This window comes from Limanda limanda, chromosome 1, assembly GCF_963576545.1.
Source record: "Limanda limanda chromosome 1, fLimLim1.1, whole genome shotgun sequence".
Lineage (NCBI taxonomy): Eukaryota > Metazoa > Chordata > Actinopteri > Pleuronectiformes > Pleuronectidae > Limanda > Limanda limanda.
In genome coordinates this window covers 33,009,815-33,026,810 of record NC_083636.1, presented here as the reverse complement: position 1 = coordinate 33,026,810, position 16,996 = coordinate 33,009,815, and the positions used below count along the sequence as shown (strand labels likewise).

Sequence of the window (16,996 nt, the reverse complement as noted above, 5' to 3'; positions counted from 1 at the left end):
AGAATAACAGATTTTTACTTCTGCTTTTAAACTGAAAGAAAGAGAGGATGTATGATTCAGATGAAGTTAAAGAAGGGACAGGAACAGCTGTGGCTTTAACAATGTTCCATCTGATCTGAAGCTCACTTTATTTTGAAAAGACTTTAATGGGAAACATGACTTTGACAGGAATAGTTGGGTCTATACCTTTATTAAAAAAAACACACACATGATACTCTGTGGAAGTGGAGAAAAAAGCCAGTGAGTAAAGTCAGTAAACCTGTAAATGTTGTGAATATAGATTCTAAAGACCATTATTCAATTTTTAACATTCCTAAAATAAAAGCAAAAAGACTAAAAGCTGTGACGTGAGATCAACGGACACTTTCAGATGGACCCCCCCTTTTTTTTTTAGTTTTATATCCTAGTGTGGATTTTACACATTTATTTAAAAGATGATCCCTTCATGTGATATTTTCTTTATATTTCAGAGCCATCCTCCATGACTAAAACTTTAAAAAAAAAGAGATTTTATTGCAAGATTTTAACAGAACATCAGGCAGTGGAATAATTCTCTCATCCGCGCCCACTGCTCGGTTATGTGGTCCTGCGTCGGAGCTCTCGGTGGGAAGTGTTGGATTGTTTAAATTGTAGCCGCTAGAGGGATACATATACGCCCCTGAAACTCCGTAAACACCATCCCATCACTATGTGCCATGGAGAGATTTACCGTCAGTGAGAGTTGCCTACCTGTGTGACTTCCCACTTTGAAAAAAACACACACACTCACACACACACACACACTCACACACAGCCCCTGGAACATTTGAAACATGAGTTGTTCTTAGAAAGACTTAGAGGGGGGGGGGGGGGGGGGAACTGCATCTAAAGCGGACGACGTGCTGCGACTCCTCCAAGTGTATCTGCTCCAGGCAATCAATGAGGACCGCGGTGACTTTTGCAGCTCTCTGTCCCTCTGCCTCTCTGCAGCCTTTCCATTTAGCATAGTGCATTTTAACTTTTACAGCACAGAGAAGGGGGAAGTTTGGATTTTTCTATTTCTTTCTTTTTCTAATTTTTTTTTTAATCACAATTTACCCCTTGCTTGCTTCCTTCCCTTTTTTTTTTTTTTTTTTTATAAATATGAGAGGTGGATTTGTTGCCACTTTTCTCTGGAATTTAATATGTGCCATCTCTTATGCTGTTTTACGCGTAGGATAAGGAAACAACAAAAAGGTGTGACAAGAGCCTGGCGGACAACTGTGGATTGCTGCGAGTAACTCCTACCGTCCAGAGGGGATGAGGGGGGCATCGGCCGGACCCCCCTCTTGATTGATCACGTATTAGTCATCCATTTGGCTAAATGGGACCCATTGAAAAGGCACCGTGGAATCATACATGAATCAAATATTCCCGTGCCCCCTGAATGTCTCAAGACTAGTTTTGCTTAAGAGAGGGGGTCGTGGCTGAGCATAGCTTTATGTGTTTATTTTAGTTTCTACGCTTTGACATTGTACCGCTGTTTTTGAAAAAAAAAGAACAGAGAGAGGAAAAAAAACTCGAGAGGATTCCAAAGGAGGAGAAGATTTGTGGACGTATATTTTTTCTAGTTATTCCGTTGTTTCTTATTTTTTTTCTCTTTTCTTATTTTTAAATATTTTTTTTTGCCATTTCCTCTCACGAAAAATGAAACTTTGGACATCTCCCTGGGTGTCTTGCCTGGTGATTCTCCTCTTGTGTTTTGGATCAGAGTGCGGGACAGCCCGGGGAAAGGGGAGATCCAAGAGGGAGTTGGTGCGCATCAGGGAGGCAAGAGCCACCGCGCCGGGGGCTTGTGCCACGCGTCTTCCCCGGGGCAAGCGCTCCTTGCCCGGCTTGGAGCGCCGGGTGCTCCGCCAGCGCCGGCGCTCCTCGCAGCAGGCGGAGGAGAACTCTCCGGACCGGGGGAAAGCGGTGTACTTCACCGGCAGGGGCGACCAGCTGCGGCTGAAGCCCGGCGTGGAGATACCCAGAGGAAATTTCACCCTGGAGATGTGGATCAAACCGGAGGGAGGTCAACGATCACCCACAGTGATTGCAGGTAGGACGCTCATTACGCATCCTCCATCCTGTTGTCAACTCTTTACATGTTAATACCAAAAAAAACAAAAAAAAAACAAAAAACTGGCGAGTTCAATCTGAGAAGTGAGCCTGCGAATGTGCAGCATTTCACCCCCGCTGTCATGTAGTGCACGAAACAAAGCAACATGCAGTTTCAGCGAGTTGAAAACGAGTTCATCTATCAGACTAGACAGTGATGTAATGCCTTAAAAGTACAGCGGATATTTTAGGTAGTGCATGCGTAAGGTCACTGGAGATATTGGTCATATTTGAGTTTGGCACCTTGCGGAGGAACAATCGCTGCGGTGTGATGATTTTTTATTCTACAAATAAAAAAATCAACCCCCACCCCCCCTTCTCGTGTTTTTCTCCGTGGGTTATTGTGATATTAAAAAAAAAATCAAAGTGAGAGGAGCACGGGCGGCAGATGTAGGCAACTGCATCACTTGACCGGCGGCTGATGTCACTGTGCGTAAAATGTAATTTCTCCGCGCCGACTTGGCTATTTTAAAACTATGATGTAATGGCCCAAACTTTGTGAGCGAGCACGTCACGTCGAGAGAGGGGGAGAGGGAGAGAGGGAGAGAGGGAGAGGGGGAGAGGGAGAGAGAGCGAGAGAGAGCGAGAGAGAGAGGGCGAGAGAGAGAGGGAGAGAGAGAGAGAGAGAATCGTTGCGTGTGGATGCGCTCAAAGGAGCTCGCAGCTCCAGCCGCAAACTCGAGTGTCCCCCCCCCCCTCCACCGCTACCCGATTCGACACCTTTGGATTGGCTACCGGAGTTACGAGACAGCGCAGAGAGACATCCAGGGTTTCCCCCTCTTGAGGAGAACATGTCCTGGCTTGGGGGGGGGGGGGGGGGGGGGTTATTTCATGGCGTTACGCACACTCCACGCGTTCCTCCCCAGCGCAGACACTCGAGAGCGAAATCTTGGGTTTGTAATTAAAAGGCTCGGTCAAGATAGAGATGATGCTTCTCTGTCTGAGTGCGCAGAGGAGGGTGCACACACACACACACACACACACACACTCACACACACACACTCACACACTCACACACACTTGGGTAGGTCCCCGCCTGCACAGATAGGGTTGACACTTAGCAGTTGTCATCTGCGCGCACTCCCCCCTTTTGTCCTGCCAGATCTACAGCCGTGCGTAAAAGGAGCCGGAGAAACGTACTAGACACCGCTCTGCATCATTTAGCTTTGACCAACAGCGCTTTTGTGCATAACAGTACCGGACAGCTTTTTCCTCGTTGCTTTCCCTTGCCGATAGGGAGCGTTGCACACACAACTCCCAGCCCGCCACGGTATACTACTTGTGCAGATGGCTGCTGCCTCTGAACTGAACTGAACTGGATTGAACTCGGTCCTCCTCAGCCTCCTGTGTGCCAGTCTGAACGTTTTGGGGACTTAACTCAACCATATGAGTACATTTACTCACTTCCTTTATTGTATATCTGTCCGGCCCTCTCAAAACAACCCCCCACCCTCCCTCCCATTCACACAAATAAATAATCACTTGTGCTTGTGTGTCTGTGTCAAGTGTGTTTCAGTGTGTATGTGTGTATCACGATACAGTACACTTTTAGGTAGCGCTAGCCAGTTGGCAGGGACATGTTCTGCAAAGCCAATCCCTTGTAAGACTCTCCAACTGGGGGAGAGGGGGGGTGAGAGGGTCTGTTGTGACCTGAGTGACTCTTAGATTTTCAGCGGATGGACACAATAACAGGAACATCTGTACAGTATAATGCAATCTAGTACAACAACAACACGCCACATTGACCAAAGATGTGAATAAACACCTCTCCGGCACAATGTGAACAGTAAATGAACCCGGCAGTCTTTACATGCATGTACGTGGTATCAGATCGCTTTATTTTGTACAGGTGGTCTTGTTTTCGCACACACACACCTCTGGCTTCCTCCTACTAGAGGTTTCCATTCATGTATAATCTTGTGTTTTCCTTTTGAAGATTTGCTCCATGTGTGTTCACGTCAGTGAGCCGGAGAGGGGTCCCAATGACAACACAAATGATGATCAAACAAATTCAGTGAAGCCATAATCTTTTAAATCCAATTCGGGCCTTTCAGAGACACCAAAAATGCTCCATCCCCTTGTTTTGATCCCAGCACGGTGTTGTTTGCAGCAGATGTTTTTCTGTTTTTGACCATCCCTCTCTGGAAATACATTCAAGTGACGTCTGCAACTGCATGTGCAACTGGGGAGTCCGGGTTAGTTCATATAGTTAGAAATGGTAAATGGTATTTGCTTTTCTCGTCTTGATGACCACTAATAGCACTTTACATACATGTGCAGCACTTTCTCCATCACACATCAACGACACTGACAGCAATCAGGGACAATTTGGAGTTCAGCTCAATCTTTAATTCCTTGGAGAAGTGGAGCAGATTTGGATTTCCTCTCGTCGCCACTTTCGGTTGAAATGAGGATGTTCGACGATCAGTAGCTGTTATCAATGGCTCCATCAGATGATTGATGGCGCCGTCGTTAAATACGTCTGGATCCTCTTGTGTCTTGTGTCGAAAACTACAGAACAGATTCCATGTGCTGTCAGTTCCAGTTGACAGTAAAAGTCCATGTGGTCAGAATTGATCCCAGGTTTAAAAAGTGCACACAAAAACACACACACATAGTCAGGACATAGAGTTCTGTTGTTATGCTATGCAAACTTTGGTGTGCCCTATTAGCCCCTGTATCCGGGTCATGTTGGGCCGTCCCGCATCAAAGGAAGAGGAAAATAATTCGGAGGAGGAATGGAGGCTCTCTTCCATGACCTGCTGGGGACAATTATAAGCAGACGTTGGCAGATAATTGCTGTGATAACAGATATATCTCGGTGCTGTTTGAGTGTCACGATGAACACAAACATTTTTCAAAAACAAGACCCATTGGCCCCCAATTACATTCATGCATTGAGCACCATAGAATACACTGGGTATTTGGAAAATTGTTGAATGCATCCGGATTAATATCCTTTCATTTAATTGGAAGATCTGAGAGTGACAGTGACACCATCACTGTGCACGTTACAGTGCAGCAAAACAAGTGGTGTTACTTCATCAGACACTCATCATGTTATAAGCTGTTGGTTGATCGGTCATGACTCATTTAACAAGCATTCAGCTGAATTAAGTCAGAGTGAAACTTGACGTCCAAGTCAAAAGTTTAAAGGCAAGTGTTTGAAAGTGGCCTGATGTCATTTTTATAATCAATATCCTTGTTATGTTCCTCAGGTATTTTTTAATTTTTTTTAAATATCAGTGGAATTTTCCATTGTCTGCAGTGGTCACTTTCGTATGACTATGAAAAGTTCCTTTATTTGACCTTTCCGAGCCAGAGCAGCTCAAGAGTAAACGGAGTCTTCATTGTTGCCTTCCTCCCTGCTTTTTATCAAGTCCGTGTGACATTTTTCTTTGTCTGTGCATGTGTATTTTCTTTTCTACTTTTTCCTTTTTTCCTGAGCGTGTTTTTTGTTGGAAGAAGACAAATGGCAAGTGTGAGGAAGGTTACCTTTGAACCTGACAAGAACAGCTCTCCACTGTAGTGTGCGCATGCAGATCCCTTCGTGTGCGTGTTTGTTTATGTTCCTGAGTGGACACAAATGTGTTTCAATTTGCCTGTGTGTCTGCAGGGGTGTATATGCATATCTGTATTAGTGCGTGCACACGTGTGTGGGTGTGTTTGTGTGAGCCCGAGCAGTCGCAGTGCAGGGTCTGGAAAAGTGTAGTGTGTTAGATTAATTGAGCATGGCAGAATTATGACAGCTGTTTACACTAGGAGCCCTACGAGCATTTTAGCACACCTTTTAGCCTTGAGTGCATTAGCTGACAGATGGAAGGCTTTTTCCTTCCAGTATAGTGGAAAGCCTGAAAACGTCATCCACCAAATGTCTGACCTTGATGCTGAACCCAACCCTCCCTCTTTGAACATTAGTCCATTGAAATACCAAGTTAATGAATGCATACTGGAGTGTTCATCTAATTAGAAACAGGTCAAAGTTAGCAAGATATCCATGCAGCCACCATTAGCCAGCCCCTTAGTGCAGGCTTAGGAAGCCTAATCGATGGGGAACAAAGGCATCTGAAGTGGACAAGTACATTGAGGCAGAGATGTGACCATCACTATGATAATCAGCTTATCATTTCAGCCCTAGCTGAAGGTAGCAGAGATGAATTAAAAAGGGCATTTGCAGACATTTAATGCAGATGACAGGAGCAACTGTAAAGGACACTCCATACCTGCGCTATACGGACTGAGTGCCTCTTAGCAGATAGATATAAGTGCCAGAAAGTCAGATCCAAATATTAACAAATTCCAGTGATGTATTCTTGTGACACGAGTCCAGCTCTCACCCTGCGAGCATCGAGACGTCCACATGCTGAGACTGACTACGTGACGCATGTCACAGAGCTCTGAACCTTTGCACCCTTTGACTTGGCGGTGGATTTATGCAGCGCAGTCACGAAATACATGAACAAACACACACATGCAAACGCACAGACATGAAGTTGTGTGCCTGCACATGTACCTCAACAAGCGCTAAACAAACAAACAGTTAGCATTCAGAGATCCCCTAAGAAGTGAAAACACATTACCATGCTGAAGCCGACATGCAGGGTCCAAGTGAAACAGGAAAAAGGTGTTTTGGTGCCTCTACAAAAACAAGGCTGGAGCAGAAAACTAGCCTTCTCTGGCTACCCTACTGGCAAGGGACATTTGCACGAGTAACTTTAAATGCACTCAGTGTTCAGAAAAAGCCTATACCAAGATATTTCCATGGGGTCTCCCTTAGCTAAACATGCACTTCAACCCAATTTCCAGGACAACATTCCCTTAGATGGAAAAAAATGGGATCATATTAATGCATTTCTTGCTCTCTAACCCCAACTATATTTTCAGACTCCCTCTCAAAATCCATTATCTTAAGTGATCAAATTGTATGCCATAAAAACTGGGATAGTGGGCAATGAATATGCACAATTAGCATTAAGGATTACATGCATGTGACATGTGCACGCTGCAAAAACAATCTTGTATAAATGGAAGATGTGGATGGAAAAGGTTCATTCTCTTATACTGGTCCCTGTTTTTTTGTTATTTCTGTTGATGTTCTCATATGCTCATATTTACATCTGTATCCATGGCCTGCACATGTTAATCTACTGTGTTTCCTTCTCTCTGCAGGCCTGTACGACAAATGTTTCTATGCCTCCAGTGACCGTGGATGGCTGCTTGGTATCAAGGCAGTCAGTGAACAGGGGAACCGTGACCCCCGCTTCTTCTTCTCCCTTAAGACTGACCGTGCCCATAAAGTGACCTCCATCCACTCCAATGCTCGCTACATACCCAACCAATGGGCACATGTGGCAGTCACGTATGACTGCGTATACATGAAGCTCTTCGTCAATGGCGCCCAAGTGGCTGTCAGTCGGGAGCAATCGGGCGATGTCTTTAGCCATTTGACCAAAAAGTGCAAAGTCCTGATGATCGGGGGGAATGCACTCAATCATAATTACAGGGGAGCAGTGGAAAGGGTGGGTCTGTGGAGGCAGGCCCGGGGGCAGAGGCAGATTATCAGAGATATGCAGGGCCACGACGACCTACTAAATCTACCTCAGCTGGTCATCCGAGAAACATTTGAGCACCCAGGCCGAAAGTGGCTGACTGTAAAAGACGGTAGCTTTCCTCAGCCTGAGCAAGGAGGTGTAGCCCGATTAGGGCTTCTGGTTGGCAGCAGGGTTGGAAATGCAGAAGGATTATTGGACACAACGCTGGATCCTCCAACTTGTGGTCAAACTGTTTGCGACAATGTTGAGGTCATCAAAAACTACAACCACCTTTGGACATTCCGTCGGCCCAAGAAAGTGCGATATCGTGTCATTAATGTATGGGACGATGCACGGATGAAGCCGACCGTATCTGACCACCAGATCAGCCTGCAGCACCAGCAGCTAAATGATGCCTTTAGCCCCTACAACATCACCTGGGAGCTCAGCATTCACAATGTGACCAACTCCTCCCTTCGCAACCGGCTGATTCTAGCTAACTGTGATATCAGCAAAGTTGGCGATGATATGTGTGACCCAGAATGCAGCCATCCGCTGACAGGGTATGATGCCGGTGACTGCATATCTGTGCACCGGAGCCGTTGCCCTGAGTACAAACAGGGGAATGGTGTCTGTGACCCCGAATGTAACTGGGAAAACTTCTTGTATGACCTTGGCGACTGCTGTAATCCCAACGTGACAGATGTGACCAAGACATGCTTTAACCGCTCCTCTCCACACAAGTAAGAACCTTTCCTTCATTTGTTTGGCATGTTATCATTAAAAAAAGCTTTAAGTGTTTATAAAATTCCCTGCTTTAAATGATACATTTTCTTGGTTGACATTACTGAATAATTTAGGTAAACTAAACCCACATTATGGACTCACTGGCCTGGAGTAAATCAAACAACACATCTTTCCATACATGTGTCCCTGAAGAGAGGTTTTGAAGTCTAGTCCTACTGTTTCCTGACCATTTCAGGCTGAGGCTGAGTGTAACTTAACTCCCTGCATGTGTGGCCTGGGAAATCCTCTGGGGGCAGCTAGTCCAATCTAGCCTTGGCCTGGTTCAATCAGTGTTCCACACATAAGCAGTGCAAAAACAAATGCAAACGGGGAGACTTTCCTGGTAGCAAATGCACCGGCCAGATTGCTAATTTCGAGTCAATTTTTCAACATCTCTCTCCACCTTTTTCTTTTCTATGGCTCCTATGTCCAATGGTCCTTAGTAAGCTGGCTTGATTGGAGAAGGGAGTTGGTTTCGAAAGAGTGACACTCTAAACAGAGTGTAAGGGCAATTAGAGGTCAAAATCCAATACGGCTTTAGCTTGTAGCAATGGAAATTATTTCAAAGACATACCTCTCTTTCCAGGAAACCGCTGACAGACATGTTTCCTGGGGAGGAAGGTATGGGCCCGAAAAAAAAGTGGCGGACTGAAAGAACTTCCCAGTAAAAACAGTGAAGAAAGTCCAATTTACTTGCATGTGAGCAGCAGTATCAGATAATCTCCTAGGTGGACTCTACATGAAGCGAGATATTATGTGGTTTGATAGAGCTACTTAAGGATAATACAGAGGTCCTCATGAATGCATGCAAACTCTTGTTTTTTATGGTAATCTTATTGTGGCTTGTAGATGATGAGTAAAAGCTGGCCAGAAGAATAAATCTCTGGAACTTGCTGTAATATGGTTCATGCCAGACCTCCAATAGCAGGATTGTTTGTTTCTTGGTACACTGAAACCCAACACAGTAGACTCAGACATTTTTGCGGAAGACGCAGGGGGTATTTACGGTTATGGCAGAGAAAGAGGCAAAAATGACTGAAATTCATTTGTTTGCCAGTGTTTCCTGCCACTGTCACGCGGGGACAAGCGAACGGGAGGAAAACTGGTAGGCCTGGTGTGTGGGATTGTTTGGGTCTCTCTGATAGCATGAGTCTAGGAAACTAGGCTGTTTTCAATCATAGTTACGCTGGAAGCACAGTCTGTCTGGCACTGTCCTGTTGTTTAAAATGACCGCTAAATAGCTAAATAATGACATCTGATTAACAACATCAGAGGGGGAACACAGGTGGGATTGCCTTTGCTTCCATCTCTCAATTCCCACTTAGTCATCATTAGAAGCTCATTCATCAAGTGGCGGGCAAAAAACTCCATTCAGACATCAGCTATTGGCAAAAAACGCATTGCCGCTACAATGTTCGAATTTCCCTATGGGCATTTGAAAGATGGGCTTGTGAAAGGAAGGATACCAGCAAAGAGACAGGCAGAAAGAGGACAAGAGAATTAAAAAAATAGATATAATCTCCTCAAGTCTTATTTTGCTTTGATTATGGTATGTCCAGGGAGACTTGCAGAGAGCAGCACTACAAACAGTTTGACATTCCTCCTTAATTATGGAATTCTGCATGAACAATGCACTGTGTATGCAGAGGAACAATAGTTTTAAGGTCCTGCATTTATTTTCGCAGCGTTTGCGCCTGTTACCACTTACACTGAGTGTGTTTAAAAAAATAAAAAAAAACTGGCTAGCACAGAACACAGGCAGACTCTGGGGTCCTGCAACAGTCTTTCCTCTGAAAATACCATTGTTAATTACCCCGCGTCTCTCCCTTCACATGTCTATGTGGGAAATATTTACATCCACCGAGGAGGTTATGTTTTCACCCCTTTCTGTTTGTTTGTTTGTGAGCAAGATTACGCATAAATTATCAAACCAATTACCACAAAACTTGGTGGAAAGATGTGGTATGGGTCAGGAAGGAACTCATTCAATTTTGGTACTGATCTGGATCAAGGGGCCCATCGAGGTCCTTTCTTAATCCCTTATTCTTACGTTGTGAGACAGGGTCTGATATTTATGAGGGATGGACCTTGTTTATTGTGTTTTCACAGTTCTTGGTACTATCTGATGTTGTCTGACAGCAAGAGGGGTTTTAAGGACATCTGATATTGTTGCTGTGATTAACATAGAGTGGAATTTACAGTTTCTTTGCAGAAAACAAATGTAAGATGATTGAATGTGTGTATTCCTGTCCATCAAAGATCAAGGTAATATCTGCATAACTGGAATGAAGATCAATTCAATAATATCAAAACTCATCGTAGTCCGATTCAATTCTTTCTCAAATTGGAATGCTTTGCTCCCAATTTGATGGAGGATGGATTTATTAAATTGGAAAGGCGGACATTAGGACCATCTCAGTCTCAATGTGTTTTGGGGAAATGAAGTTCTGGCCTGGCTTTGTCAGGGGCTAATAGGTCATCCATTTTCCCTTCGCCTCTGTCTCTCTCCCCCCTCCTGAGTCAATACCTCTCAACGTGGCAGGTTAATGGACGGACCACCCTTTCTCTTTCCCTCACTCCCTCTCCCTGCTGTATTCTAGCTCAGAGCCGGGAGCTAATCTCCAGGGCCCTTGACTTGGGTGTTTTACAATTGGTCGTCTAAACCTTAAGCCCCCGTCCCATAAAACATAATTGAGTGCTTGGGCGTAAATACCAGGACTTTGCACTTCCCCTTTAAAGCCATAGCACACTTATAAAAGCACCTGTTGTTGAGGTTTCACCTGTGCTGTCGTGGGCGCTGATTGAAGACTTTCTGCGTCGCTATGGGACTGCGGGAGGTTTTTTTTACTCGGGACTCTACACGGAGGCAGAGGAGTCGCATCTGGTGGTCTTTTGAAAGTATGGCACTCAGGGGAAATGGGTTGATAATCACATGGCGAGGTAATTGTGGTTCAGGAGTCAAGGAGGGCCCTGATGAAGAGGTTCACAAATCTGCCAGGACAGAGAGTGTTCTCCCAGATAGCAAATGGGAGGGGTGAGGGGTGGGGGGGGGGGTGTCTTTGGATCATCCCTTCGCCCGCTCCATATGCCTCTAAATCCTGCTTTCTCACCCACCGGAGCAGTCACGGCAGGGTCTCTGGAATCTGAGCATTGACACAGATCTCATGCATGTGTCATGCGTGCAAGGGGGGGAAAAAAATAATCAGAGTAAGTTGGAAGGTTAAAGAAGAGAGAGCAAGTATAGTAATAAAGGCGGAGATGAATGATGGCTTTAGGGGCTGTGGTGCAGACGGACTCGATGACAGGGAAGCCGAGGGCCCCCCTCCAATTTTAAAAGTGTTCTTGGCCGTGAGACCGTCACTGCCATGCCAGCTTACCCCAGTTTTCACACTACGCTGCCCCACACATATGTATAGAAGGCAAATTTATGGGCTTATATGAATTATATATGGGTGTAAATGGATGAAGTCATAATCCCCTATTTATTATGTGTCAGAAACAAAAGAATTAACACAGCGGTTCGGGCCTCGTCACACTCTCCTGGATTCTCCCCGCAACATAGATGCCCTGCAGTGGCGCTTTCAATATGTGAAGCTGGATTGTCTGCGCTCATCTTACCTTTCTAGCGCTCAGTTTCTCACTCGCTCTTTCTCTTTCCTAGTGACTTCTTTTCCCATGACATGTCTCAAAAGTGGTGTGGTTACATGCATGGAAAAATCCTGTCCTTCCCAAGTGGCTCATCTTTGCTGAAAAAAACCCAAATCTATGATGAGAGGCAAGAGCGGGAACCAGGGGCTATGGGATGGAGAAATAGTTGAGGGGTTGAGAGACGTAGAACACTGGGGGCGGGGAAAGCAGGGTAAGAGGTTAATGGAGGGGACGTTTGAGTAAGACGTGCAGGGACAGTTAGAAAAGGCCCAAATTGCTCTGAGTACAACCCCCCCGTCACAATGAAGTCAGTGGAGACCAGCTTCCGACAGTGGCGGCAAACCCAAGTCTTTACCAATGTTCATCATTGGACAGTAGCAGTGTAGCAGTACACTAAATATCATGGGTCGCTACGTGAGATCACAGTTCTGTATGTAACTGTTAGAGCGAAAAAAAGAATAACAAAATGTTAAACTGCTTATTTTTTAACGGAATGTTTAACCAGACCATGCATGTGATTCTAAAAGTCTGTAATACTGCTGCAACTGGCTACTAAAAAAAATAAAAATGATTACGAGTATGGCTGTTGCTTTTTAAAACAAAACACCAACGTCATTTATTAATAGAGTGTGGATACGTGGTTAGACTGGGTTCGGAAACACGTCTTTTGAAATGATATTCGGGGTTCGGGTCAGGTTCGGTCATGTTAGCTGGGCTTTCTGTTTGATTATTTACACTGCACGTGCCCGTAAGTAAGTAAAACCTCAGACTTGGGTGGGGTTCGGAGACAAAAACACAGAATGCTTGTTGGGTTCAGGTCAGGCTCAGTACGTTTTTTCTCGAGCAGCACTTGCACATTTGTTATTGCTTTGGCCTGTTTTGAATAGCTAGCGAGAGAGATGCTTTAATGTCATGGGGCGCTGGGTTTGCACTGTGGTGGAAACACGGAGTTTCCAATTGGGGCACACCGCTGCCCCCCCTGTAAGGCAAAAATCACATATGTATGCAAAAGCTTGTTTTTGCTCCTATAGTCCCCTTGTACATCAACCCAACATGTGATGCACATTGTGTTTCTGTAACAGAGCCAAGTGCATTAGAATAATTGAACTCAAGATCATTTAGGTGTTGACCCTAAAGCAGAACTTCTGCTCTTATTCACTGTCGACTCAATCATTTCAGTATCAAACCCCCCTGACACATTCCCCTCCTCACGCATGTCCGAAAACTCTGGACAAATATTTTCTGAGGAAATAATGAAATTCCTGAAATTATTAGGAAGAGGGACCTTATATCATCTGCTCCCTCTGTGTCCTTAGACCTGGCCCCAGTCGGTGCCCTCAGTTGCTCCCGCGCTGGTCTGAAAAAAGCATTCGTTACACTGAACCTTTTATTCCCATACTGTATATTTAACTGTCTGTTTTGAGGGAACACTGTGTTTTCACTGAGCCGCTCCTTGTCCAACTTGTAATTTGAGGAAGGGGACTCGTCCAACAAAGGTAGTAGAAATGTTAAGACACATTTCGTGTTGCTGCATATGAAATGTGCATTTGGCGGTAACGTTAGTCGGCCCTTCGCAGTGGGAGAATCATCTCAGTTGGCTAAATTCCACCAGAGCGGTGCCAGACACCAGCGTTACTGCCTTTAAATCAACTCGTTTAGGCTACGCTGAACATACGCTATGAGACAGATTGGCTTTGCACTCAAATTTCAATATTTTATGCCAACACTTGCTTTTCAAACTATTATCCTAAAAAGGAAAGAGAGCACACTAGCGCAGCTGGTCGTATTTTAAGAGCGTGTTTAATGCATTAAAAAAGTAGAATCAAATAGATTTTACAGGTCTGATAAAGACTGGACTCCAGATAAAATGGTCTATCGATCTAAAGGAATAAGTGATCTAGTGAAATAACAGAAGCAGCAACTGAAATTTCATAAATACTGGCCTGTAAAGAGACTAGTTTGAGTTTCAAGCATTCAAACTCATCAAATACTCACAATGTCAAATTTGATCCCCCGTATTTTGAGATTCTGTTTTTGCAGTTATTGCCTTTGTTATCGCATTAATCATGAATTTAATTTGTATTTTTATAGAACAGTGTCAGTTTATAACGATTAATCACCGTAGAGATATTTTACCTTCTGGCCAGTGGTATACAAGCTTGTCCACAAAAGAAATTAAATGAATTTTTCCCAGTGGAATTCTCCTCCACCTTGTCAAGTTACAACAGCTCATGACGTAGAGTAAATATACTTCATTTTGACTCAGTGGTGGAGTGGAAGAATAAATATAAATAGCACACTCCAGATTTACGCTCCTCACAAAGATCTTTCTTTGAAATGTTTGTGCTTTTATCCTTATATTTACCCGAGTTCCCCTTAAGTGGGACAAATGTTCTCTTCAAAACCAGACAAAGCCTGACATTTAGTCTTAGAAAATGATGACCCAGAAAATGAAATTGCGTCAATGTTGTTAAAGGTTGGACTGATATAAACTATGAAAACATTGTGCAGAGATGAGCTCTTATTGTCTATGTTCCATTGAACGGAAACATTTTAGAACATCGCATCTTTTAAAATACATGCAACACACACAGATACTGCCGATCTGCCCCATTTACGTATATATTTCCTAATAGCACATAAACACAATATCTATTCTCTATCTCTGTAGACATTTTACCTGTGTGTTTATCTCATGGTTGCTTTTCACCATTGATGCCCAAGTATGCGCACGATTGCAAAACAGGACTCATTATTACAATATTTGAATTTGATGTGTAGATGGACACCATTCACAAAAAAGTGCCATTAGCCTACAGTTTATTTGTTATGGTCAGAGAATCCCGTGTAATGTTTTATAGGTTAGTGCCGTTTAACTCCTTTTTTCTTTTTGGGAGGAAACTTAATCTTAAAACTTAATGCACTTATAATCTTATGATCCAAGCACATCCAACAATATTAGGCGAGCAAGTGGGTCACACAAACTAGGTCAAAACATCCAAAGAGGATCTAATTTGTGATAGTAAGGCCAATGTCATGTTTTGTTTCTGATAAACTCCTGTTTTCCGTATCCATCCTGCGTCTTATACCCAAAGCCTCGGAAAGCCAGAGGAAATGAATAAACTGTCACGTCAGCATATGCAACAGATTATCGACTCCTCCGAGAGATGGCTGCAGCTCGGCTGATGCCGTTTGCCAGGACCACCAGCCAGGCTCATGGAGAAACCCTGTTTGATGTGTTCATATAAAATGAATGACAGTTTCACTGCCGGGAAGATATCTCATTGTGTTGAATGATTGCAGTCATTACAGCTGCCGTTAGTGATTCCAGAGCCGAGACAAAGCCTAGAGTCATGGGTGGGGAGGCCTCAGAATACCGGAACGACTCACTGAAAAATCAAGCTGACTTGGACGGCGGATCTGAAAAAATAAAGCTAAAAAGACGATTTACGGTACAGAGCACGCAAACCTGTGCCAAGACTGATTGGCCACTGTACATCAGATACACAGGCACAGAGAAATGTTCTGCAAATTGCTCAAGTTAAACACAATATCCATTCTCTGAAGAAGGAATATTTGATACCGAACAGTAACTGAATAAAGACCAGCCCCGAATAATACTTATTTTGAGCCACCCAAAAAAATTAAATGAATCGAATCAAACATCCCTGCATCTATCCCCTTAATTGAATCCACCCCAAAAGTGAATGTGTTCTTCCTTGGCCAATACTCCACCCGTCCTTCACGTTTCAAGGAAATCGGCTCAGGAGTTTTTGCGAAATCCTGCAAACAGACAAACAAGAAGGCAAACAAGAACTAATGCATGACCTTGGTGAAGGCAATACAGGAACAAACACAAAACAGATCTAGTTTAATATTTATTCGATGCTAAAACCTTCTCATGCAGCATAAAACAGTATTGAGTACATTTAGGGCTAATGTGAATATTATAATATGCAATATCAAATATCATAAATGTATACAAAACACCAAAGCAGGAGTTTACTCCACACATACAATGAAAAGGGTCATTTTATTACAGTGCAGCTTGTGAGATGTGACAATATTAAAATGTCTTAAACTCTCACCACTAAAGCTGATTTATTCCCAGCAGCACCTGTTTGGTCCTGTTGTTGCTTGTGTTGACATCTTTAACTGTTTGTCGAAATCAAGAATTACTGCGCTCAAGAGAACCGAGGCAAAATACCGTGCTGGTTATCGCGTGATTCATTGTCCTCCGACATAAAATAAAACATCCGGCATCGCTATGCAGACAAAAACATTGTGGCTTAGCTTTAAGTGTCTCCGCAAATGGGAACCCAACCCAAAGAGAATTACACGTCCGTAGCTGCATATTTAGGTTATTGAACTGATTACATGCCTCCGCGCTTCCGAGGCAACAACATCTCGGCTGTAATCTCCCTCGTTGTCGAACAAGCGAGCAGGAACCGCAGTGAAACCGTATGGAGTGGAAAGGGATGATTTAATGGGTTAAAATTGTTAACAGAAAACCAGTATAAAAGTTCTTTAAGCGCCAATTATAACTGGTGCACGGCGGCTGAGCCAGAGCTTCTAGCCACAATATTATCAAAACAATCTGTTGGTTGTGTCCAAATGAATGTAGTTTTGAGATATTCACACTACAAGATGGTTTGTGGTGAAGTCAACCTTGATGCTCGTCTCCAAAATAAATATTCATCATCTTTGGCAAACAAGGGAAGAACAATGGAGTATTATGTAATATTGGAGCCACGTTGAAGACAAAAGAATCTGAGATTACGAGAATAAAGTCGGAATTGAGAAGAAACTCGTAATACCAAGGGAATAAAGTCGTAATATTTGAGAAATAGATCGCAATTTTACGAGAATAAAGAAAAACTCTACTCCTGGATCCAAGATGTTGAGCCAATCCC

General features: G+C 43.8%; 1 protein-coding gene across 1 annotated transcript in view; it reads left to right on the top strand.

Annotated features, from left to right (window-relative positions):
• Positions 1 to 1,665: 1,665 nt before the first annotated feature.
• pappaa (pregnancy-associated plasma protein A, pappalysin 1a) overlaps positions 1,666 to 16,996 on the top strand; it is an 85,959-nt gene continuing 70,628 nt past the window's right edge. The window contains exons 1-2 of the mRNA XM_061078401.1: positions 1,666 to 2,059; positions 7,288 to 8,392. Of these exons, the coding sequence (XP_060934384.1) occupies positions 1,666 to 2,059; positions 7,288 to 8,392 (1,499 nt within the window). The remainder of the gene's footprint in view (positions 2,060 to 7,287; positions 8,393 to 16,996) is intronic.